Source organism: Heterodontus francisci, chromosome 29 (assembly GCF_036365525.1).
Source record: "Heterodontus francisci isolate sHetFra1 chromosome 29, sHetFra1.hap1, whole genome shotgun sequence".
NCBI lineage: Eukaryota > Metazoa > Chordata > Chondrichthyes > Heterodontiformes > Heterodontidae > Heterodontus > Heterodontus francisci.
This window is the reverse complement of record NC_090399.1, coordinates 29,647,160-29,671,175: the sequence shown is the minus strand read 5'-3', so window position 1 is coordinate 29,671,175 and position 24,016 is coordinate 29,647,160. Positions and strand designations below refer to the sequence as shown.

Below are 24,016 nucleotides of genomic sequence, written 5' to 3'. Positions count from 1 at the left end.
GCTATATCGAATCTGTGGCCTGTTGAACATCTCTTCCAGTTTTCATTTGCAAATCTTCAGTAGAGAAAAAAAATCGTGACAAATGTATAATGGGCAGCTAATTCAATAGCGCCCATTATACACTATCAATAAGTCAAAATTACCCCCCACTGTATTTGAAAAACTTTGGTATTGGCTTAGTTGACTTGCCTACACTCTTTCTTGCTTTGGGGTCAGAAGGTTGTGTGTTCAAGCTCCCTTTGAGGACGTCAGCAAAATAATCCAGGTTGACAGTCAGTACAATATAGAGTGTGTTCTTTATTCCTTTTTCATTCGGCTGTGACCTGATTGCTTCTTGTCTGAAGTTGCAACATTGTCCAGTATTCATCTAGAACATCCCCCCTATGCTGACTAAAGCTCTATGGTTATGTAAACTTTAGCCACTCATTGTGCTGATGTTTGCTAGGCTCTGCGTGAGAATCCAAGTGCCTTTGTAACAATGGAACTCCAAAAGGCAACAGCAGTAGGGTTGCCAACTACGGTTGGACATATTCCTGGAGGTTTTGGTACATGATCTCCTGCCTCTAACTACCCCCTCCATTTCCAATATTATTACAACTAATTAAAAGCGGAAATAAAGAAAGCAGTTTCTATAATGGCTGACGATTTATCTTCTGGGATGTTCACAGTGGTCTTCATGAGATTAAACCCTAATTCCTGGAATCTCCAGGCCAATCCTGGAGAGTTGGCAAGCATAAACAACAGCAAAGAGGTAACTGCCCTTTCTGTGAGAATGGATCATGATAAGAAATAATACATTTCTGTGTGTTTATACAGAATTCTGTGTTGCTGTATAAGCACACATAAATTTACTTTTTAAAAAAATATTAATTTCATGGGATGTGGCGCATTTGTTACCGATTCTTAATTGCCCGTGAGAAGGCGGTGATGAGCAATTCCACCGTGCAGGCATCACAACCAATTGGGTATTACAAATAGTAAATTTGTGTGTGTTTATAAATATATCTCGGTGTTCTTATGCATGTATACATTTGCGTGTGCTTATACATAAATATATATCAAGAAGATACACATATATATATATTTATATAAGAGTATATAACCCCAGTCGTGCAGTGTACACCTGCGTTCTTTTATAAGAGCTGCGGAACATTATGTTCCGGAAGGCAGTCTGGCCGGACATATAACCCATGACGGCCCATTCAGACATTCCAGAAAATAAGAGATGGAGCTACACGGCAAGAAAAACGCGCAGCCGCAGTTTGGTGCTGAGCGTGTGGAGCATATTATGCGCTTGCGCTGCTATCGTCGTTGATGGCCCCTCCCCCTCCCCCTCCCCCTCCCCCTCCCCCTCCCCGTTTCAGTTTTCACCAATGCGCAGCCGCAGTTCGGCGTCTTGTGTGCGGGAGCGTAACGCGCTCGCTTCTGCGGTTTTGTGCGAGCCCCCTGGGGGCGCAGCCGCAGTTGGGTGTCTGGCGTGTGGCGCGTAATGCGCTTGCTCGGTGCGTGCTGTTGCCCGCCCCGCCCTCCGACTTTGCCCCACGTGAAGCCCAGGCAGCGAGAACATCCGGGTTCTTGTGCGAATTGCAGCAGTGGCGACGGGAGCGCGAGCACCTTCCAGAAGCTGCCGGAACTTTCCAGAGAGGTAGAGGCAGTGAGACCGAGGCGATGCCCCGAGCCAGAGGCAAAGCCCCAGCGGCCGGGACCGTGGAGGAGTGGGTGGATGGAGAGGAGCCGGCCCCACCAGTCCAGGAGGGTGAGAAGCTGCCGAGGGCTGGGGCTTACAGGCCCGGGGAGACGAATGGGGGGGGGGGGGGAATGGGAGTGATTGAGGAGGTGGGGGGAGAGGTTAATGTACAGAAATATCTTATTACAGACTGCCTAAAGTAAAGTGCACTTGAGGATATAAAGCCCAGGAACTGATCCTCAGCCAGCTGTTCCCTGCCCCCCCTCCCCCCCAAATAAAACTGAGGATATAAATCCCAGGGACTGATTCTCTCAGCCAGCTGTTCCCTGCCTCCCCAATAAAACTGAGGATATAAACCCCAGGAACTGATCCTCACAGCCAGTTGTTACCCCCATTAATATTGAGGATATAAACCCCAGGGACTGATTCTCTCAGCCAGCTGTTCCCTGCCTCCCCAATAAAACTGAGGATATAAACCCCAGGGACTGATTCTCTCAGCCAGCTGTTCCCTGCCTCCCCAATAAAACTGAGGATATAAACCCCAGGAACTGATCCTCACAGCCAGTTGTTACCCCCATTAATATTGAGGATATAAACCCCAGGGACTGATTCTCTCAGCCAGCTGTTCCCTGCCTCCCCAATAAAACTGAGGATATAAACCCCAGGAACTGATCCTCACAGCCAGTTGTTACCCCCATTAATATTGAGGATATAAACCCCAGGGACTGATTCTCTCAGCCAGCTGTTAACCCAAATAAAACTGAGGATATAAACCCCAGGGACTGATTCTCTCAGCCAGTTGTTACCCCCATTAATATTGAGGATATAAACCCCAGGAACTGATTCTCACAGCCAGCTGTTAACCCCAATAATATTGATATAAACCCCAGAGACTGATTCTCAGTTAGCTGTTACACCCCCATTAATATTGAAGATAGAAACCCCAGGTGCTCATTCTCAGCCAGCTGTTAACCCCAATAATATTGAGGATATAAACCCCAGGGACTGATCCCCTCAGCCAGCTGTTAACCCCCCCCCCCCCCCTCAACCCCCAGAATAGCAGCTTGCATTTATGAAGCTCCTTTAGTGTGGGAAAACATCCCAAGTGACTTCACATTAAGCTGAAGATGAAGATATTGAGACACTTCCTTAAATCTTAATGTAATATCACCTTCTCTTTCACTCTGGACAACAGCGCTGCCTTAGCACTACTTCACACAAAAAATGTGGTTGGAATCTGTAACTATAACCCCCCCCCCCCCCCCCCTCCCTGAAGACTGTGGATGTTGGGTCAATTGAGACTGAGGAAATAGATATTGCTTGGGTGTGTGTATCAAGGGTGTAAGGAGCATAGGCAAGTCAATGGCATTGAGGTACAGGCAAGACGTAATCTGCTTGAATGACAGAGCAGACTTGAACAGGCTCTGAATGGCCTCATTTTTGCTCCATCCCGACCTCACCGGATGGCACAGACATCACTTGGCTATCAGATTATAATTTTGTTGCTGCTTCAGGTTTCATGTTTTGCCGTTGGTTTTGTCAGCAGTCTGATGCTGGAATGTTGACTGTCATCGTGCTGTGTGTTTGTGATGAACACTGGGCACTGGTGATTGTGATGCTGTTCTGTTGGTTTTGCACATGCGTGTGCTTATACAAGAGCTTGCATTTATACAGTGCCATTAATGTAGAGAAATGTCCCAAGGCACTTCACCGAAGTGTAATCAGACAAAAATTAGTACTGATTTAATGGAGATGATAGGACAGGTGACTAAAAGCTTGGTCAAAGAAGTAGTCTGTAAAGGGGGGTGTTAAAAGAGGACAGAGAAATAGAGAAGTGTAGAGGTTTAGCAAGGGAATTCCAGAGCTGAATGAGGATGAGAATTTTAAAATAATTTTGTGGACCAGGAGCCGATTTCAATGAGCACAAGGGTGACAGGTGAGTGGAAGTTGGTGCAAGTTCGGATACAGCTCAAGTTTATGGCGAGGGCAAGTTGGGCGGCTAGCCAATAGAGAGCATTGGAATGGTCTAATCTGGAGGTAATAAAAGCATGGTTGAGGGTTTGAGCAGCAGGATTGGAGACCAGTGATAAGTTGGTGGCAATAGTAGTCCTTTATGATGGAGAGGATACAGAAGAAGCTTAGCTTCAGTCAAATAGAACAACAAAGCTGTAAGCAATCTGCTTCAGTCCGAGTCGGCGGGAGGGATGAAGTCGGTGCTAGGTATGTAGAGTTTGACAATCGCTTTAGTCCTTCTGATGTTTAACTGGAGTAAATTGTAGCTCATCAGGACTGAATTTTGGATAAGCAGGGGAGCTGAGTGGTGATGGAGAGGAAGAACTGGGTAGCATCAGCGCATATGTGTAAGTTGGCCATATGTCTGTGTATTTCTTTCAAGGGGAAGTTTATGGATGAGGAAGAGGAGGGGGCCTCCGGAGGTAATGGTGGGAAGAAAAGCCATTGCTGAAGATGCTGTGGTTGAGATCAGACGGGCAAGGGCGGGGAGATTTCAGATGACGATAGGAAGAATGACCTTGCATTTATCAAGCGCCTTTCACAACTTTAGGATGACCCAGAGCCCTTTACAACTGATGACATATATTTGAAGTGCAGTTACTCTGATAATATAGAAAACACGGCAGCAAACTCCCACAAACAACAGTGAGATAATGACCAGATAATCTGTACTACTGATATTGGTTAGGACAACAAAAATAAAACGGCGATAGATGGTTTTAACATTCTGTAACCTTCTCTACTCCAAGGAGAATAATCTCAGTTTCTCTAGTCTCTCCATATAACTCAAGTTAAAGGGAGATTTGATAGATGTTCAAAATCATGAAGGGTTTCATAAAGTAAATAAGGCGAAACTGTTTCCGGTGGCAGGAGGGTCAGTAATCAGAGGGCACAGATTGAAAGTAATTGGCAAAAGCACTAGAGGTGACACAACTTTTTTTGCGGGACGCGTTATGATCAGGAAAACATTGTCTGAAAGGGTGGTGAAAGATTCAATTGTAACTTTCAAAAGGGAACATAGGACTTGGGAACAGGAGGAGGCCATTCGGCCCTTCAAGCCTGCTCCGCCATTTGATAAGATCGTGGCTGATTTGTTTGTGGTCTCAACTGCACTTTCCCATGTGCTCCCATAATCCTTGTCTATCAAAAATCTATCTAAATTGGCCTTGGATAAATTCAATGACCCACTTTCTACTGCTTTCTGGGGAAGAGAATTCCACAGACCAATGACCCTTTAAGAAAAAAATTCTCCTCATCTCCATCTTAAAAGAGATGCTTATGCTTAAACTGTATCCCCTAGTTCTAGTCTCGTCCACAAGAGGAAACGTCCTCCCGGTATCCACTCTTATCAGGCCCCCTCAGGATCCTATATGTTTCAATAAGATCAACTCTCCTAAATTCCAACGGGTATAGACCCAACCTGTTCAACCTTTCTTCATAAGATAAGCCCTTCATCCCCAGAATTTGTTGAGTGAACCTTCTCTGAACTGCTAACGCACTTGTATCCTTTTTCAAATAAGGAGACTAAAACCGTACACAGTCCTCCAGATGTGGTTTCACCAAGATCCTTTACAGCTGCAGTAAAACCTCCCTACTTTTATACTCTATTCCCCTTGCAATAAATGCCAACATTCTATTTGCCTTCCTAATCACTTGCTGTACCTGCATGATTCCTGTACCAGGACACCCAGATCCCTCTGTACCACGGAGTTCTGCAATCTCTCTGCATTTAAATAGTATACAGCTTTTCTATTCTTCCTGCCAAAGTGGACATGTTCACATTTTCCCACATTATACGCCATCTGACACATTTTTGCCCATTCACCTAACCTTCTCTTGATAACTTACTTTCCTTCCTATCCTGGTATCATCAGTAAATTTAGCTACCATACATTCAGTCCCTTCTTCCAAGTCATTGATATAAATTGTCAATCGTTGAGGCCCTGTGGCACTCCACCAGTTACAGCTTGCCAACCCAAAGAAGACCCGTTCTACTCTCTGCTTCCTGTTAGCTAACTATTTTCTCCCCCATAACATGTGTTCTTGTGTAGTAACCTTTGATGTGGCACCGTATGTCTTTTGGAAATCTAAATATACCACATCTACGGGTTCCCCTTTATCCACCTTGCTTGTTACTTCCTTGAAGAACTCTAATAAATCAGTTATGCACTATTTCCCTTTCATAAAACCATGTTGACCCTGCCTGCTCCCGTTATGATTTAAGTATCCTGCTATAACTTCCTTAATAATGGATTCTAGTAATTTCCCGATGACAGATGTTGGGTGAACTAGACTATAGTTTCCTGCTTTCTGTCTCCCTCCTTTCTTGAATATAGGTGTTAGATTTGCTATTTTCCAAAACGCTGGGACACTGCCAGAATCTGAGGAATTTTGGAAGGTTATAACCAAAGCCTCTACTATCTCTGCAGCCACTTTTAAGACCCTAGGAAGCAGGCCATCTGACCCTGGGGACTTGTCAGACTTTATGTCTAATAGTGTTCCTGGTGATAGTGACTTTTTAAGTTCCTCCCTCCCTTTCACCTCTTGATTTTCAAGTATCTTTGAAATTGGATAATACTTGGGGAAAGTTTTGTAGGGCTTTGGGGAAAGATCAGGGGAGTGGATCTGCTAAAGAGCCGGCACAGGGATGAGTAGCCTCATTCAGTATTGTATCATTCTTTGCTTCTGGTGATTGTTCATGTTATTGCTGTTGGACTCAGCAGGATCATTGTGAAGTTAGACTGTACTCTCTGATTGAAGGGGTAAATCAGTTTCAAAACCATCAGTGAGCGCAGTTAGACAGACTAGTCTTAAAAAATAAATAGAAAATGCAGAGAGAGGACGTTCTACCCCCAGGTTCAGGCCTAAATGTAGGATTTCAGTTTCTTACAGCCAGTAACTGTATAGAAAGTCAAATAATTCTGAAAATAAAAGTAAGGCAGTCCATCAGTGTGGAATAACTGGCAAATTCATAATTTTCTTTTTGGGAAGCCAAGTGTAATAGGTAAGATTTGATGACAGCGATAACTATGTATGGCCAGATGCTGTGAAATAACTTCATACTTGGCCTTGTCTTACCGAGTGCTCACTTGATCTACTTTCAGAGGGATTGCAGAAGTACACGTGCAAAAGACCCTAATATCCAGTTCCGATCATAGAGGGGTATTATCGTCACATCCCTGAGCTTGAAATTAGATACAAGGCAGTGAGAATCAACTGATATAACAGGGCTGAACTCGGACCACTTACAGAAGAGACTGAACACTAGTTATTGACTGCAGGCACGATTTGTAGCATTTCCCTGTTATTGCTATCGTACCAGCCTAAATCATGTCCTGTGATATTACTGAAATTCGAGGGTGAGGCTTGACCCTTTAGCCTTCTGACTTGGATGAGAACGCTTCCAACTGAATTATGCTGACATCAGCTTGTAGCTTTTAGCATTCCATTGCTATTTTTACAGAAGAAAAAAATGGTTTTTCATGTTGATATTTTAATTTTTCTCACAGTTCTGAAAAAAGGGAAGAAAGACAATAAGGCCAAAAAATCGGTACGTACATACATACCTTCTTTTCTGAAGTGGTTTGTTTCATATTACCTTTCAAAGGCTGCACTAGGGCCCTGAGAATCATTTCTATATGTGGACAGGCAAAGTCATTGGAAACACTGGAATAACTAGTCCACCCTGTTTGTGGCAGTGTCAGCCACTGCATTTTGGGCACATGTCTCCCTTCTGCCCTTCCATATTAAGGGAGTGGTTATGACCCCCATTTAATAGGCGACGAGTTTATTTGTAACCTTTTGACTTCTGCTTGTGAGACTGTCCTTAATGTAGCTGCCTGCAATGGCCCCAGTGTGCGCTCACAAGTGTATTTGAGGTGCTGTTTTGCACTCTGTTAGGTCTGTAGTTTCTGTACAGCATCTGAATAGCACAAGTGGGGAACGGTATGGGTTTGAATTCATCCTAATGTTTTAGCTTCAAATTTCTTACCAGTTTTCTTCCCTTGCCTCCTGATGTGGTCGCTATTCAGGTATGAACCTCAGCAGTGAGTGTTGCCAGCCTGTCATGCTGTGGAAAGTACCACAGCCAAGGCTGACCCTCAAAATCCACGTGCCACTAAACCTTCCAACAGTGGTCACCACTAGATAACTATCAGCAGCAGCCCTGCTGATCTTTTTAACCTCTTCCTAACACTGTGATACTGAGGCCAGTTGTACCATCCTACTACCAGCTTTGTGCTAGCAACTGAGTTTTTTGGAATGAAACTGGGACTTTTTCATCTTTGTCATTTCCTCCCATTCTGAACAAAATATATTGTTAATGTCACTCGTGGAGTGGTAGTGTTCCCTACTTGAAGTAAAGTATATTCTAGTGTATGCTGAGGATTTTTTCCTTCCTCCTTTTAACTTATAACCATTTATGTTTCAAAAAATTGCATTAGCAGGACTGCAGCAAACATCTAGTGGGAGAATTTGTCTGATTAGCTTTTTAGTAAGTGAAAGTTTCTCTGAGTCACCACTTGTGAAAGGGAGTTGCTGATACATGTGATGGTCCATCTTGGTGTGTTATGCTGTAAATATCAGTTCCGAGTTATCCTGCAAAAATATGCCATAGAGTCAGTTATCTACAGTATAGAAGGTGGCCATTTGGCCCATTGAATTCATGTTAACTCTCCGCGGAGCAATCCATTCAGTCCCACTCCCCCTCTCAATCCCCATAGCCATACAAGTTTATTTCCTTCAAGTGCCCATCCAATTTCCTTTGAAATTATTGATTGTCTCTGCTTCTATTACCCTCATGGGCAGCAAGTTCCAGGTCATTAACACTCACTGCGTAAAAGAAAAAAATTCTTCCTTGAATCTGTATCCACTTGTCCTTGTACCATCAGTTAATGGGAGCAGTTTTTCTTTGTCTAACTTATCTAAGCCTGTCATAATCTTGTACAACTCTATCAAATCTCCCTTCAGTCTCCTTTGTTCCAGGGAGAACAACCCCAGTTTATACAACTTTTTAACTAAAATCACCTAACCCTGGAACCATACTGGTAAATCTCCGCACCCTATCCAGGATCCTGACATCCTTCCTAAAGTGTGTTGTATAGAACTAGACACAATACTCTAGTTTGGCCTAATCAGAGCTTTATAAAGGTTCAGCATAACTTCACTGCTTTTGTACTCTATGGCTCTATTTATAAAGCCCAAGATCCCATATGCTTTGATAAACACTCTCAATAGGTCCTGCCACTTTCAAAGATCCATGCACGTACACCCTCGGGTCCCTCTGTTCCTGCAAACTCTTCAGAACTGCGCCATTAAGTTTATTAGCTCTGCCAAAATGCATCACCTCACACTTCTCTGTATTAAATTCCACATGACACTTGTCTGCCCATTCTGCTAGCCTGTCAATGTTCTGTTGCAGGCAGTTTGTATCATCACTGTTTGCCACTCCTCAAAATTTGGTATCATCGACACATTTTGAAATTCTACAGTGTATTCAAGATCCAAGTCATTTATATATAGAAAAAACAGCAGTGGACCTAGTATGGACCCTTGGGAAATACCACTGTCTACCATCCAATTCGCTGTTTTCTATCCTTTAAAGCCAATTTTTTATCCAATTGGACACTGACCCTCCTATTCCATGAGCCTCAATTTTGTTAACCAGCCTTTTATGTGGTACTTCATCAAACACTTGCTTAAAATCCATATGAACAACATCCACTGCATTCCCTTCATTAACCTTCTGTTACTTCAAAAAATTCAATTAGATTAGTCAAGCGTGAACTGCCTTTTACAAATCTGTGCTGGCTATCTTTAACTCAAAACTTTCCAAGTGTCTGTTGTTTAATTTTTCCCTGATTATTGTTTCTAAGACCTTGCCCACCGCTGTTGTTAAACTAACACTCTTTTTATGAATACGGGTGTCACATTTGCCACTCTCCAATCCTCTGGCACCTCCCCCATATCTAGGGAAGATTGGAAGTTGTGGCAAGCTCTTCCACTATCTCCACCCCCACTTCCTTTAGCAACCTGGGATGCAAGCCATCTGGACTAGGTGACTTATCTACCCTAAGCAGAGCCAGCCTTTCCAGTACCACCTCCCTCTCAGTTTTTATTATTTTTATTTATTCAGAGATACAGCACTGAAACAGACCCTTCGGCCCACCGAGTCTGTGCCGACCAAGAACCACTCATTTATACTAACCCTACAGTAATCCCATATTCCCTACCACCTACCTACGCTAGGGGCAATTTACAATGGCCAATTTACCTATCACTTGCAAGTCTTTGGCGGTGGGAGGAAACCGGAGCACCCGGTGAAAACCCACGCGGTCACAGGGAGAACTTGCAAACTCCGCACAGGCAGTACCCAGAATTGAACCCGGGTCCCTGGAGCTGTGAGGCTGCGGTGCTAACCACTGCGCCACTGTGCCGCCCCAATCCAGTGCCTTTACTCTCTCTGCGTCTACTGATATTTTGCCAAATTATTCTTTCTTAGTTAACACTGATACAAAGTATTCGTTAAATAGACTCGCCTTGCTCTGTGCTTCTAAGCATATTTTACCCTCTTATTCCCTAATAGGCCCCACTCCAACTTTTACTACCTGCTTACTATTTAGATGATTTTTGGATTCCCTTTTATGTTGAGTGCCATTCTCTTCTCGTTCTCACTTTGTCGGTCTTATTTGCCGCTTCAATTTCCTCTCAATTTAATGTATTTAGCCTGGTTCTCACTTGAAGAATTCACCTGACATGCATCTTACACCCTCTTTTTTTTCTTTGTTTCATCATAATCTCTATCGCCCTCGTCATTCAAGGAGCCCTGTTTTTGGTTCCCCTACCTTGTGCCCTTGTTAGAATGTACCAAGCCTGTACCTGAAGCATCACTTCCTCAAAGATAACCCATTGTTCCACTGCAAATTTTTGACAGTCTTCGGTTCTATTTTATCCTGGCTAGATCCCTGCTCATCGCATTGAAATTAGCACTCTTCCAATCTAGCCATTATACTTTATATCGTTCCTTGCTTTTCAGGTGATGTCATGCTTTGATTTTTTTTCAAACACAGCGGGTCTGTTCTGAACCCTCAGCAGAGCTCTTTTATCCTCCCCGCCCGTCTCGCTATCAGGGCTGTGCTTTTATCCTCCCCGCCGGTCTCGCTGTGCTCTCGCTCTCAGGGCCGCGCTTTTATCCTCCCCGCCAGTTTCGCTGTATTTTCACTCTCTGGGATCCTCTTTCATCCTCCACGCCGGTCTCGCTATGCTCTCTCCCTCGGGCTGCTCTTTTATCCTCCCTGCCAGTCTCGCTGTGCTTTCGCTCTCTGGGCTGCTCTTTTATCCTGCCCACTGGTCTCTCTGGGCTGCGCTTCTGTTGTCCCTGCTGAACTCGCTGTGCTCTTGCTTTCGGGCTGCTCTTCTATCCTCCTTGCTGGTTTCACTGTGCTCTCACTCCTAGGGCTGGTATTTTAACCTCCCTGCTGGTCTTGCTGTGCTCTCCTCTCCGCCAGTCTTGCTGTGCTCTTGCTCTCCAGGGCACGCTTTTATTCTCCCAGCCAGTCTTTCATTGCTCTGTTTAAAATTTACAAATTCTTCTCTTCTGCCCTGCAAACCGGAGGATAAAATCTGTATTAAGTTACGCTTCAGTATGCTGTTGAATGGAACATTTCCCATCGTTTAGTGCCTCTTAGTTGTTGCACTAAGTGACACATTCTGAGTATTGTGGTGTTCGGCTGTTAAAATGTTTTGAGGAATGTGATAAACGCGGGAGGAAGAGCTGAATGGGAGCAGTTACTGAAGTCAATATCATGGAAATCGCCCAGTTCTCTTACATTACAGACTAACATCAGTGGAGATACAGTCAGTAACGCAGGGTTCTGGCTCAGAGGCATTACTGGGGCCAACCACGTGAGGGAGCAGCATTAACAGTATTATTTCATTGACTGGTGTCAGCTTTCGCATGTTTGGCTTCCTATCCCCTTTCAGCTTCTACTGATGACTGAGGCTATTGGTATTTAAAAAAAATAAAAGTTATCGCTTTTTTTTTGTTATGAAGAGAACATGACTTTTACACAATTTTTACTTTTGGGCATCTCAACCAAGGAAGAACTCAATCTTCACTGAAACAATGAGCTTCAAGGGTGACATGAGCTTCATTCTCACTGTATTTATTGCGTGATTATTTCCTTTCTCTCTCCAGTTCTTTATGGAGCTGGCGGCTGATGATAAGCAAATGAAAGCAGAAGAGGCAATCATCACAGAACAGCAGGTAAAGGGAACATTCCCATGGTTTTGTAATCACACTTGGCTGGTGAAAGGGGTTAGAGAAAGAGAATGGAGTGCACAGTTTAGATCAATATCTCTGTATCTAGGCACACACTGACATTTATTCATTCATGAGGTGTGGTCGTCACTGGCAAGGCCAGCATTTATTGGCCATCCCTAATTGCCCTGGAGAAGGTGGTGGTGAGCCACCTTCTGGAACTGCTGCAGTTCATGTGATGAAGATACTCCCACAGTGCTGTTAAATAACGAGTTCCAGGAGTTTGACCCAACCCATCAGGTTAGGATGGTGTACAACATAAAGGGGAATTTGGAGGCAGTGGTGTTCCCACATGCTTGCTGCCCTTGCTTTCTGGGTGGTAGAGGTCTTGGGTTTCGGGGGGTACTGCAGTGACGGTACATACTGCTGTTACAGTGTACCGGTGGTGGAGGGAGTGAATGTTTAAGATGGTACGTGGAGTGTCAATCAAGTGGGTTGCTTTGTCATCTATGATGTTGAGCTTCTTGAGTGTTTTTGGAGATGCACTCATCCAGGTAAGTGGAACGTATTCAGTCAGACTCCTAACTTGTGCTTTGTAGATGGTGGAAAGACTTTCATAGAATGATACAACACAAGGAGGCCATTCAGCCCATCGAGTCTGTGCTGGCTCTGTAAGAGAGCAATTCAATTACACTCACTCTCCTGCCCTTTCCCCATTGCCCTGTAAATCTTTCCTCTTCAAGTATTTATCAAATTCCCTTTTGAAAGTTATTGAATCTACTTCCACTACCCTATCAGACAGAGCATCACAGATCACAACAACTTACTGTTTAAAAACATTTCTACTCCTCTCCCCTCTCAGGGAGTACTGCACTATCGGAGGGGCATCTTTTAGAGAGTCAGAAGATGAATTACTCGCCGCAAAATTCCCAGACCCTGGCCTGCTCTTGTAGCCTATGCAGTAATGTGGCTGATGCAGTTAAGTTTTTGGCCCATAGTGACCTCAGGATGTTGATGATGGAGGATTCTGCAATGTTAATGCTGTTGAATGTCATGGGGGAGAGGTTTAGACTCTGCTGTTGGAGATGCTCATTGCCTGCCACTTGTGTGGCGTGAATATTAGTTGCCACTTGCCAGTCCAAGCATGGATCTTGTCCAGTTCTTGCTGCATGTGGGCATGGATAGCTTCAATATCTGAAGCAAAAGCAAAATACTGCAGATGCTGGAAATCTGAAACAAAAAAAGAAAATGATGGAAATGTTCAGCAGTTCAGACAGCATCTGTGGAGAGAAAAGCATAGTAAACGTTTCAGAACTGATGGAAGGTCATCGACCTGAAACGTTAACTCTGCTTTTCTCTCCATAGGTGCTGCCTGACCTGCTGAGTATTTCAATATTTCCAGCATTTTCTGTTTCTGTTTTATTGTCTGAGGAGTTGTGAATGGTACTGAACACTGCAATGATCAGCAAGCATCCCCATTCTGACCTTATGATCGAGGGAAGGTCATTGATGAAGCAGCTCAAGATGGTTGGGCCTAGAACACTACCCTGAGGAACTCCTGCAGCAATGTCTTCCTTTGTGATAGATAGGACTCCAGTCAGTGGAGAGTTTTCCCACAATTCCTACCGACTTCAATTTTACTAAGGCTCCCTAATGCCACACTTAGCCAAATGCTGCCTTGATGTCAAGGGCAGTCACTCACCTCCCATCCAGAATTCAGCATTCTTGTCCATGTTTGGACCAAAGCTTTAATGAGGTCTGTAGCTGAGTGGTCCTATGCATCCTGACTATTCATATGTACATGCTACCCATACAATTACTGGCCATCACCAATCAAGAAGCAGAGGCTGAAAGCCAACACTCGCTGACACTTCCTCCTTCCTCCCTCTGGGCCATGCCCCCACCACCAAACATCATTGTTTCCAGAACTGTCACTGACCTCATCTCCTCTGGAGATCGTCCGTCCATGGCTTCCAATCTCGAGATCAATCCCTGACCCCTTGCAGCCCACTTCTACCTCCTTCCCAAGAACCACAAGCAGGACTGCCCTGGTAGGCCTATCTTTTCAGCCTACTCTTACCCTGCTGAACTGATTTCATCCTATCTTGACTTTTTTTTCTCTCCTTGTCCTGTCTCTCCCCGCCGACATCCGTGACTCTTCTGTCACTTTAAGTTTCCAATTTCCTGGCTGTAACTGTCTCCTCTTTACCACGGATGTCCAATCTCTCTATACCTCCATTCCACCAGGATGGTCTGAGGGCTCTCCACTTCTTTCTTGAATGGAGGTCCAACCAGTTTCCATTTACCACCACCCTCCTCAGCCTGGCGCTGAACTTGTTCTCTCATTGAACAACTTCTCCTTTAACTCATCTCACTTCCTTTAAATAAAAGATGTTACTAAGCACCTGCATGGGTCCTAGCTATGCCTGCCTTTTTGTGAGACATGTGGAACATTCTTTGATCCAGTCCTACTTGGGGGCCCCACCCTCAACTCATTCCAGTACACTAATGATTCTATTGGTGCTAATTCTTGCTCTCGCCCTGAACAGGAAAACTTTTTCAACTTTGCCTCCAATTTCCATCAGTCTTTCACCTCCACATGATCCATCTCTGGCTCTTCCCTTCCTCAACTTCTCTGTCTCCATTTCTGAAAACAGGCTATCAACAAATATTAATTTAGTCCAATGACTCCCACAGCTAGCTCGACTACATTTCCTTACACTCTGCTTCCTGTAAAGACTCCATTCCATTCTCCCAATTTCTCTGTCGCATCAGTTCTGGTGATGCAACCTTCCACAGCAGCGCTTCTGTCTTCCTTTTTCCTTAACTGAAGATTCCCACCCCACTGGATTGACATGGCCCTTGACCGTGTACGACCCATTTCCCGCACCTCTGCCCTAACCCCTTCTCCCTTCTAGAAATACGATAGGATTCACCTTGTCCTCGCCTTTCACCCCACCAGCCTCTGTACCGACAGATCGGTGCCTCCAGCATGGTGCCACCATCAAACACAGCTTCCCATCCCCTCCCCTTTCACCATTCTGAAAGGATCATTCCCTCCGCGACATGCTGGTCCACATATCAATCACACCCAACACCCAGTCCCCTTCCCATGGATCTTTCCATAGAAGCGCAAGAGGTGCAACACCTGTCATTTTTGTCTCCCCTCTCCTCACCTTCCAAGGCCCCAAACACTCCTCCCAGGTGAAACAGCAATTTACGTGTACTTCTCTCAATTTAGTATACTGTATTGACTGCTCACAATGTGGGCTGCTCTACGTTGAGACCATACGCAGATTGGATGACTGCTTTGCACAACACCTCCCATCAGTCCGCAAGCATGACCCTGAGCTTCCGGTGGCCTGCCATTTTAATTCTCCACCTTGCTGTCACACTGCCACCTCTATCCTCAACCTACTGCAGTGTTTCAATGAAGCACAATGCAAGCTTGAGGAACAGCACATCTTTTGATTAGTGTTACGACTAGGTGAGAAAGGTGTCTAGGGCTGTTTCTCAGCCTTTACCTGGTCTTATTGTAACAGGGTTTAATTTTGAAACACATTGTGTTTTGAGCTCCCCCTTGGTGAATCCTTGTTCACCACTTCACAGTTATAAGGCAAAAAAATTAGCATAAATAGGCTTTCTTAGGTTTAAAGAAGAAAGGTGAAATTTATTAAAACTTAGACTTGAATTCAGTTAATACCTACGATACACGCCGCGCTCCACACTAGCATGCATACGCAATACGTGTATGCAAACACAGGCAGTAAGAGCAGAAGAAAAATAGTGGAGAGGTTTGAGGCAATATCAGAAGAGTTTCTTGTGCTTCGAGCTCACTGTAGTCCTTTTGTAGGTAGTTCTTGCTTGTAGGTAATTGTTTCTCGTTGGGGCCCAGTATTCTTCTTAAACCTTGTTCACTGTAGGAGACTTTTCTCTCTTGGGGTTCATGTGTCTTCAGTTCCACGAGAAAGAGATGGGAGCAGACAGGAGCAAGATGTTCTCAGTCCAGAAGCAAAGAGCTTTCAGAGTTTTAAAATTCTGTGGCAAGTTCAAATTCAAAAAACTCCAACAACCAGTTAGTCATGTGACTAAATTGGTCTGACCACATTTGTTTGTGTATACAGCCATCTTAGCAGTTGACCTGGAATGCTAGCTTCTCCACCTTCAGCATCTGATAATCAAAGGTCCATTGTGGATTAAATTGGAGCAGGGAGTGGCCTCGATGTCCTTTCCAAGCACTGTCTGTTACTGTGCAAATGTCTTACCAGTCAAGGGTCAGTTTTTTTTTAAAAGCAAGTTTTTCTTTACTCCAGTAACAGTTTAAAAATCAATGTTCATGTGAAATTAAGGTGTCACATTCTTGGCAGGTGGGGGCCTGCATAAAAATTAGGCACATAACAGCCTTCTGAGCTCAACATTGAGTTCAACAATTTCAGACTGTCATCTCTGCTCAATTTGTTTCCTTTTATTTGCATGTTTGGGTTGTCTTGTTTTTTCTTCTTTTGCTTTCAGATAGCAGCTGTACATTATTCTGGCATTCACACTTCATTTGGACACATCTTTTGTCTCTTTATTTGTTCCATTATTACTCCTTTTGGCTCTGCCCCACCAATTGTTTTGTCGATTATTTTGTCTCCCGTCTTCTGCCCTATCTAAGACCTTTTGTTCTTTTTCCACCCTCCTCCATTTAACTACTTAAAATCTGTTACATTTCTAACTTTTCCCAGTTCTGATGAAGGATTATTGACCTGAAATGTTAATTCAGTTTCTCTCTCCACAGATGCTCCCAGACCTGCTGGGTATTTCCAGCATTTTCTGTTTTATTTCAGATTTCTAGTCACTGCAGTGTTTTGCTTTTGTATTTAAAATGTATCTGTACCAACTGTAGCAAACAGAACACGTGCCTGAAACTGCAGCAGAGTCTCCTGATGATAGGGTTTTTTTATTCATTCATGGGATGTGGGTGTCGGCGGCCAAGCCACCATTTATTGCCTATCCCTAATTGCCCTTGAGAAGGTGGTGGTGAGCTGCCTTCTTGAACCGCTGCAGTCCATGTGGGGTAAGTATACCCACAGTGCTGTTAGGAAGGGAGTTCCAGGATTTTGACCCAGCGACAGTGAAGGAATGGCAATATAGTTCCAAGTCAGGATGGTGTGTGGCTTGGAGGGGAACCTGCAGGTGGTGGTGTTCCCATGCATTTGCTGCTTGTGTCCTTCTAGTTGGTAGAGGTCGTGGGTTTTGAAGATGCTGTCTAAGGAACCTTGGTGCATTGCCGCAGTGCATCTTGTTACCTCAGCAGCAAAATACTGTGATTGGAGGATAGTTATATAATAGAAATTGTGTGTAAAATCAACCCCAGTCACTTGGAGCAGTGTCGCCTTGAGATGTGATTAACAGGGGAGTTCATCGATCGTCTCCGTTCTGGCCTGAAATAGTGGCGTTCTTATTTCCTGCTGATATAAATGCAAATACTTCTCTGTTCTGTGTAGCGTTGTTCCACTCTAATGATTTCTGCCTGTTTGTTTTGTCTCTGTTGTATAGCAACAGAAGAAAAAGCGTGATAAGAAAAAAGAACGGAACAAGAAGAAAAATGATGAGGGTGATGATGCTGTGATTGAGAAGCTGAGTAAGCTCTCAGTGCAGGCCAGTGATGAGGAGGAGGAGGAGGAGGAGGAGGAAGGTGAGCTGTGCTGGGAACAGGGTTTCGAGGGATTTTGCAGAGATTGCCAGAGTTTCAGAAGCTTGTCACTGCTCTTAGCTGGTGGTGCCAAAATAGGGGACGAAAGGAGGACTAAATGCTTCAAGACTTTAAAAACTTGAGCAAAAGTGCCATTAAATTTAATAGAGGGTTTCCACTAGAATATCAGTCAAGAATAATTGTGTTAATTTTTTTTATAAGTACTCTTGTGAGTAAAGTACCCAGTAGTATAATTGATTTTAACTAAACAAATTTTAACTGTACATGGAAGGAGCATATTGAGTTGCATGAGACTGGGTTATGGATTTGTCATTGGTGTGAGTGCACCCAATTTCAGGTGATGAATTAAGAATGTCGTAAAGTTTGTTATCCAACTCTAAAGTACAGAGGCAAAAATATTGCTAAGTGAGTTGTTAAATGAAGAGATGTTTCTTTAAAGGTTGAATGAAAAATCTATTGGTGCTTTTTCTAAGGAGTGCAGGCAGTTTTTCTTGTCATGCCCAACATTGCCAAAAGAAAATTAAATGGTGATTCATCTCATTGCTATTTGTGGGACATTGCTATGCACCGAATGGCTTCTGCGTGTCTTTTTTTTAAAAAGCCTACACTTGGAGAACTGTTTTTTTTTTAAATGGCGTAGGGGATCATTTCTCTGGTAAATTCTTAACAATGTGCTAAAAAAAGGTCTAGCGACAACAGGGGTTAGAAACACTGGGGAGTGAGTTAAGGCAGCATTCTGGGGAGTTGGGGGGGGGGTGGAGGTAGACACAAGTTACAGGACCTGAATGTGATCCAGAGCTGGATTTGTGGCACAGGTACATATAGGAGCCACCAAATTAATGCTTATTGCCTCTACTAGTCTCTGAAACAGCTTTAATTTCTGACACAGCTACATTGCTTGATCAGTCCCACCATGGCAGCTGGTGGAATTTAAATTCAATTAATTAATAAAAATAAAAATGGACTTAAAAGCTAGTCTCCGTTTCATGGCACCATTACTATCATCGATTGTTGTAAAAACCCATCTGGTTCACTAATGTCCTTTAGGGAACGGAATCTGCCATCCTTACCTGTCTGACCTACATGTGACTCCAGATCCACAGCAATGTAGTTGACTGCCCTCTGAAATGGCCTAGAAAGCCTTTCAGTTGTCAAGGGCAATTAGGGATGGGCAACAAATTCCATGAAAGAATGAAAAAAAAAAGTCCATCAGATTGACATTGGTTATCTATGATGGCCACAGTCCCGTACTCAGCTGTTGGAGCTTGAATAACTGCTGTAGGGCATGATAAACTAGAGGTAAGGTTCTGTTTATGTACAAGAAAATTTATCCCGATTCTAATGTGTAGTTTCCCTTCTTCTACAGTAATAAAACCAGGAAGAGGAGGCAAAAAGATGGTAAGCAATGTATGACTTGGGGCAGTTATTTGTTTTCTCTTTAAAGTGCCACTTCTAGTTGCAACTTAAGGGGTGATGGGGATCTTTGTTCAAGGAAAGTCCCAAGTTTTTACCAACATTTACTATAAATGCATAGACCTTTGCACAAAATGGCCTGTTCTGTGTGGTGGCATTCTATGATTCCAAGTTGGTAATTTGGAAGATATACCTTTCATTCTCAGGGTGGGAACATTACACCACCTAAAGGTGAAGCTGTGTTGGCTACAAAATCTTATTGCTGTAAATCCTGGTAACTTGCTTCACCAATGTCAATTAACTGTTAACAGATTTGGCAGGAGCTTGTAAACTTTCAGCTCCAGGGCACAAGAAATCAGGATAAAATGACTATTTTTTCTAAATTTCTAACTTTCAAATGTGACGGACTTTATTTGTTCTTGGGATGGGTGCATCACTGGCAAGGCCAGTATTTGTTGGCTATCCTTAATTGCTGTTGAGAAGCTGGTGGTGAGCTGCCTTCTTGACCCACTGCAGTCCAAGTGGTGTAGGTACACCCACAGTGCTGTTAGGAAGGGAGTTCCAAGATTTTGTGGAATCAAGACCCAGCGACAGCGAAGGAACGGCAATATAGTTCCAAGTCAGGATGTTGTGTGGCTTGGAGGTGAACTTGCAGGTGGTGGTGTTCCCATGCATCTGCTGGTAGAGGTTGTGGGTTTAGAAGGTGCTGTTGAAGGAGTCTTGGTGCGTTGCTGCTGTGCATCTTGTAGATGGTACACACTGCTGCCACTGTGCGTTGGTGGTGGAGGGAGTGAATGTTTGTTAATGGGGTGCCAATCAATTGCTTTGTCCTGGATGGTGTCAAGCTTGTTGTTTAGTCACCGTAACAGTCACAGGAATTACCTGGCGGGCTCCAGAACAGTTGTGCAGTCTGAGTCATCCGTGGAGGTGCAAGATACTTCCATTCTCAAGAAGTCGTCCAACAGTGACGGAAGCCCAACTTGAGCTTTATGTCAAAGAATTTTTTTTTTGCAATCAAATGTCAAACTAAATTCTAGTGAGACGATTTCTTGGAAGAAAAAGTCCCCTGAAACTTCCTTTTCAATTTAATGTGAGTTAATTAATTTAATGTGAGTTAATGATACCGCTTTGCTTTAGCGTTGGCTGCTAATGGACTTTGTGCCCTTCACGTCTGATAATATTCACAGCAGATTACTGGTTGACTCAGTGTTCATTGAAAATACATAATTTGTAATTGATTACTGAGATACTGTACATCTGTTGAATATTGAAAATATCCAGGCTTTTTATCCTTGCTGGATCCATATGGTTTTGTATGTTAATTTTTTCCATATATTTTATTTGTAGGGTGGAAATGTCTTTGCAGCTCTCAGCCTTGAGCAGAGTGAAGATGAAGACAATGATGAAGACTGTGATGGAGAGAGGAAGCTATCCAAAAATAACAAAAATCAGAAAAATAAGGTCAGTATCAAATTTGAAGAGAGGAGTCTGAATATGAAGAACTGTGAACTTGGTCTGGTTTGAATGAAATGATATCTTGACCTCTGTGCCAAAGGTTCTTCACATGTAGATCAGCCTCGTGTAATCCATGCAATACCTACATGGTGCTTCCAGTTGTCATGTTTTTTTTAGTAGAGGTAGAGATTTCCTTCAAGGTCCTTGCTCTGGGACCTTGCCAGCATTGTAAATATTCAGCTTTACTCAGTACATGATTGCTGAGATCTGTGGCCTCTGCCACCAGGTGGTGCTAACTATCTACAGTTATGCTATGAGAAACCAGGCAATGTGTGTGAAGGACAGCCATGAACACCTGTACCAATCTTATTGCATTTTTCTATTTTCTGCATGTTATGGGAGGACAGTCCTTGCTCAGTGGAACCTTTTGCAATTAGTCAGTCATGGCAGATGTCCTTGAAAGAGGAAGGTGTTAATGCAACATAGTTACATAAAATACACAGCACAGAAACAGGCCATTTGGCCCAAATAGTCTGTGCGGGTGTTCATACTTCACACCAGTCTCCTCCCATTCCATCTGCTTCATCTTGGCCTTTCATCATATGTCATGTACTTTTCTAATCTCTCTTTTGAAAGCATCTAAGCTATTTGCCCCAAGCGCCATCCTGTGATCGTGAGTTCCACATTTAAACCACTCTCTAGGCAAAGAAATTTATTTTCTTATTGGATTTATTTGTAACTAGTCACTGTCTTATATTTAGACTGTTCAGGTACTTGGTCATGCACAGCAACGTGAGCGGTTAGAGTCCAATTATCAAATTGACAGTCCTCGCCACAGATGATCCAACCATAAATTATGGGATCAGACGATGAGACCCATGCAGTATTAACTTTTTCTCTTACCGCTGTCTGTTGTATCTGGCTCTTGGATGGATGCAATGCAGTACTCCAGTTTAGCCTGTTGGTTGGTACATCTTCCGCACTTGTGCTATCGAATATTAAAAGTCTTCAGATCCCTCTTGCAAATCTCTTTGAAGCTGCTCCTAGGTTGTCCAGTAGCCTTGAATCGTCTGCAAGTTCATCTTCCATCCATCGGCATCTTACATTTGACAAGAGCTATTAGCCATGGCAATTTAGCTTCAAGTATTTCAGTGTCAGCAACTTTATCTCTCCGCTTGATATTTAGAATACAGTGAAGACAGCAGGTGTGGAAAGAGATTAATAGTCTTTCATGCCTGATGTAGGTGGTCTAGATTTTGCTGCCATATTGCAGCATGTTCAGAATGCACATTTGGATGATCTGTATGTTGTTGCTGGTGTTAATTTCCCATTATTTCACATACTTAGTCAATTGGCCGAATGTGGTTGCTGCTTTTCTGATGTGAGAATTTAGCTCGTCATCTGCAGCGAAGTTATCTGATACCATTGGTCCAAGGTTGCAGAAATTACATACAACTTCTAGCAGCAGTGAGCTATTGGCACATGCGGTGCAATTAACACACCTTTGTACCATTATCACTGTCTCCTCTTTACACTGGTTTGCCCCCCAGCAAAAAGCTTCCATAAAGTTGTTGAGGCTCAAGTTCACAATGTGATGGTCATTGCATTGTTGGCAAACAGAAGTTAGTTTGGCAACTGATGTTTGATTTTTGCTATTTGCTCTTGGGGGTGCAGTTACTAAAAAGTTTTCCGTTTGCTCTTTTATGTAGTAACACAGCTTCGGCAGTAATTAAGAAAGCATAAGAAAGTAGCAGAGAGGAGAATATGTCAAAGAATGTTGGTGCCAAAACACATCCCTGTTGGACACCACTGCAAATTGATTACTATTGTACTGGATTGTAGCCTTCACACCATCATGGAAGAAACAAATCAGACTGAGGGGTCTGGTGGGGCAAATGGCTCTCTCCAGCAATTGCAAAAGGGTCTTTTCTGCTGACAAGGTTAAAAACCTTTAAGATCTGTAAAGGCCATGTATATGGGTTTTCCTACTCTTGATGTTTCACCTTCAGTTGCCTTAGTGCAAAAACTACATCGGTAGTTGATCTACTGGCACAGAAGCTGCACTGACTCACTGGAGAAACCTGTTCAGCAAGCACTTCTGATCTTTTAAGAACAATCTGTGTGAATGCCATTCCAGCAATGCTAAGGAGAAAAATTCTGCTGCACATGTTGCAGTCACTCTGATCTCGTTTGTTTCTGTGCAATGGAATGTTCGTATCCCATGATGCTCCTCCTTCACTCCAGGCTAGCAAGAAGTTGTGCAAATGTTTATATACAGTCTGCCCTCTATGTTTAAGTGCCTCAGCTGGAACTCCATTTTTTCCTGCTGCCTTTCCTTATGCTAGGGAACTGATTGCCTTATGGCTCTTTCTGCTGACAAGATTAAACATTTTGCAAAATCTATAAAGGCCATGTGAATTTGTCCTAATTGGTCTGTGCTGGTGTTTATACTCCACCTTTCTTAATCTTAACCTACCAGCATATCCTTCTATTCTTTTCTGCCTCATGTACTTATCTAGCTTTCTCTTAAAGGCATCTATGCTGTTCACCTCAATTTACTCCATTTGGTAACAAGTTCCACATTCTAGCCAATTGCTGGGTGAAATTTGTGCCAAAACTGAACTGTATTTGCACACAAGAAAAATGGAGAATTTTCACTTTTACCCATGCGTAGCTATGTTTCAAAGCATCCTGTTTTGTACAGTTCTGGACTTTGAGAATTTATTTTAATCTTATGGCTGATCTCCAGTTTTAGCTCTGCTTAGGTCTGGTTCTTGGTGCTGATTATTGTTCACGAGGACTAAAAATCAACAAGACAGCAGCATGCTATTGTGAATTTGTCCTGAGAAGAAAAGTTCTAGCTCCAAATGAATGGAGTTCCTTTTTGGTAGGAGTATCTCCTCTTTCTTCCTCCCTCTGAAATGCTAGAGATCTGAAGTAAATGATCTTTGAGCAGAAGAGAAATGAAGTTTTAATGGCAATGTTAACTTTTTGCAGATCATTATAGAGGGCCGCTCTGCATGTAAGTTGCTCCCTTAGATTTGGGCTTTTAAAGATTTGATTTTGATTACTGTAGATTAATTAACAAGTGATTTGAAGTTTACAAATGCCAGTGGAATTTCTGTAGCTTCTGGTTTGGAGATCTCAAAAGGAGGCCTCAGCTTGGTCCTTCTCCATGGTTTGATAACATTCGTGCCTTGGTCAGAAGATTGTGGGTTCAAGTCCCATTCCAGAGATTTGAACTCAAAATCTAGTCTGACACTCCCAGTGCAGTACTGAGGGAACGCTGCACTGTCGGTGGTGGCATCTTTTGGTTAAGACGTTAAGCAAGGGCCTCAACAACCCCCTCGGATAGATGTAAAAGATCCGGAGGCATTATTTTGAAGAAGAGCAGGGGAGTTCTCCCTGGAGTCTTGGCCAATATTAATCCCTCATGCAACATCACTTTATTTTTTAAAAAAAACTAATTCATGGCAACCAATCTTGTTGGGAT

General features: G+C 43.3%; 1 protein-coding gene across 2 annotated transcripts in view; it reads left to right on the top strand.

Annotated features, from left to right (window-relative positions):
* Window positions 1-1,392: 1,392 nt before the first annotated feature.
* The window catches only part of abcf1 (ATP-binding cassette, sub-family F (GCN20), member 1), an 83,458-nt gene continuing 60,834 nt past the window's right edge, over window positions 1,393-24,016 (top strand). For both annotated transcript variants that reach the window (XM_068009653.1, XM_068009652.1), the window contains exons 1-6: window positions 1,393-1,756; window positions 7,210-7,250; window positions 11,895-11,963; window positions 17,499-17,637; window positions 19,022-19,053; window positions 20,416-20,529. In XM_068009653.1, coding sequence (XP_067865754.1) covers window positions 1,669-1,756; window positions 7,210-7,250; window positions 11,895-11,963; window positions 17,499-17,637; window positions 19,022-19,053; window positions 20,416-20,529 — 483 coding nt within the window. In that variant the 5' untranslated portion in view covers window positions 1,393-1,668. The remainder of the gene's footprint in view (window positions 1,757-7,209; window positions 7,251-11,894; window positions 11,964-17,498; window positions 17,638-19,021; window positions 19,054-20,415; window positions 20,530-24,016) is intronic.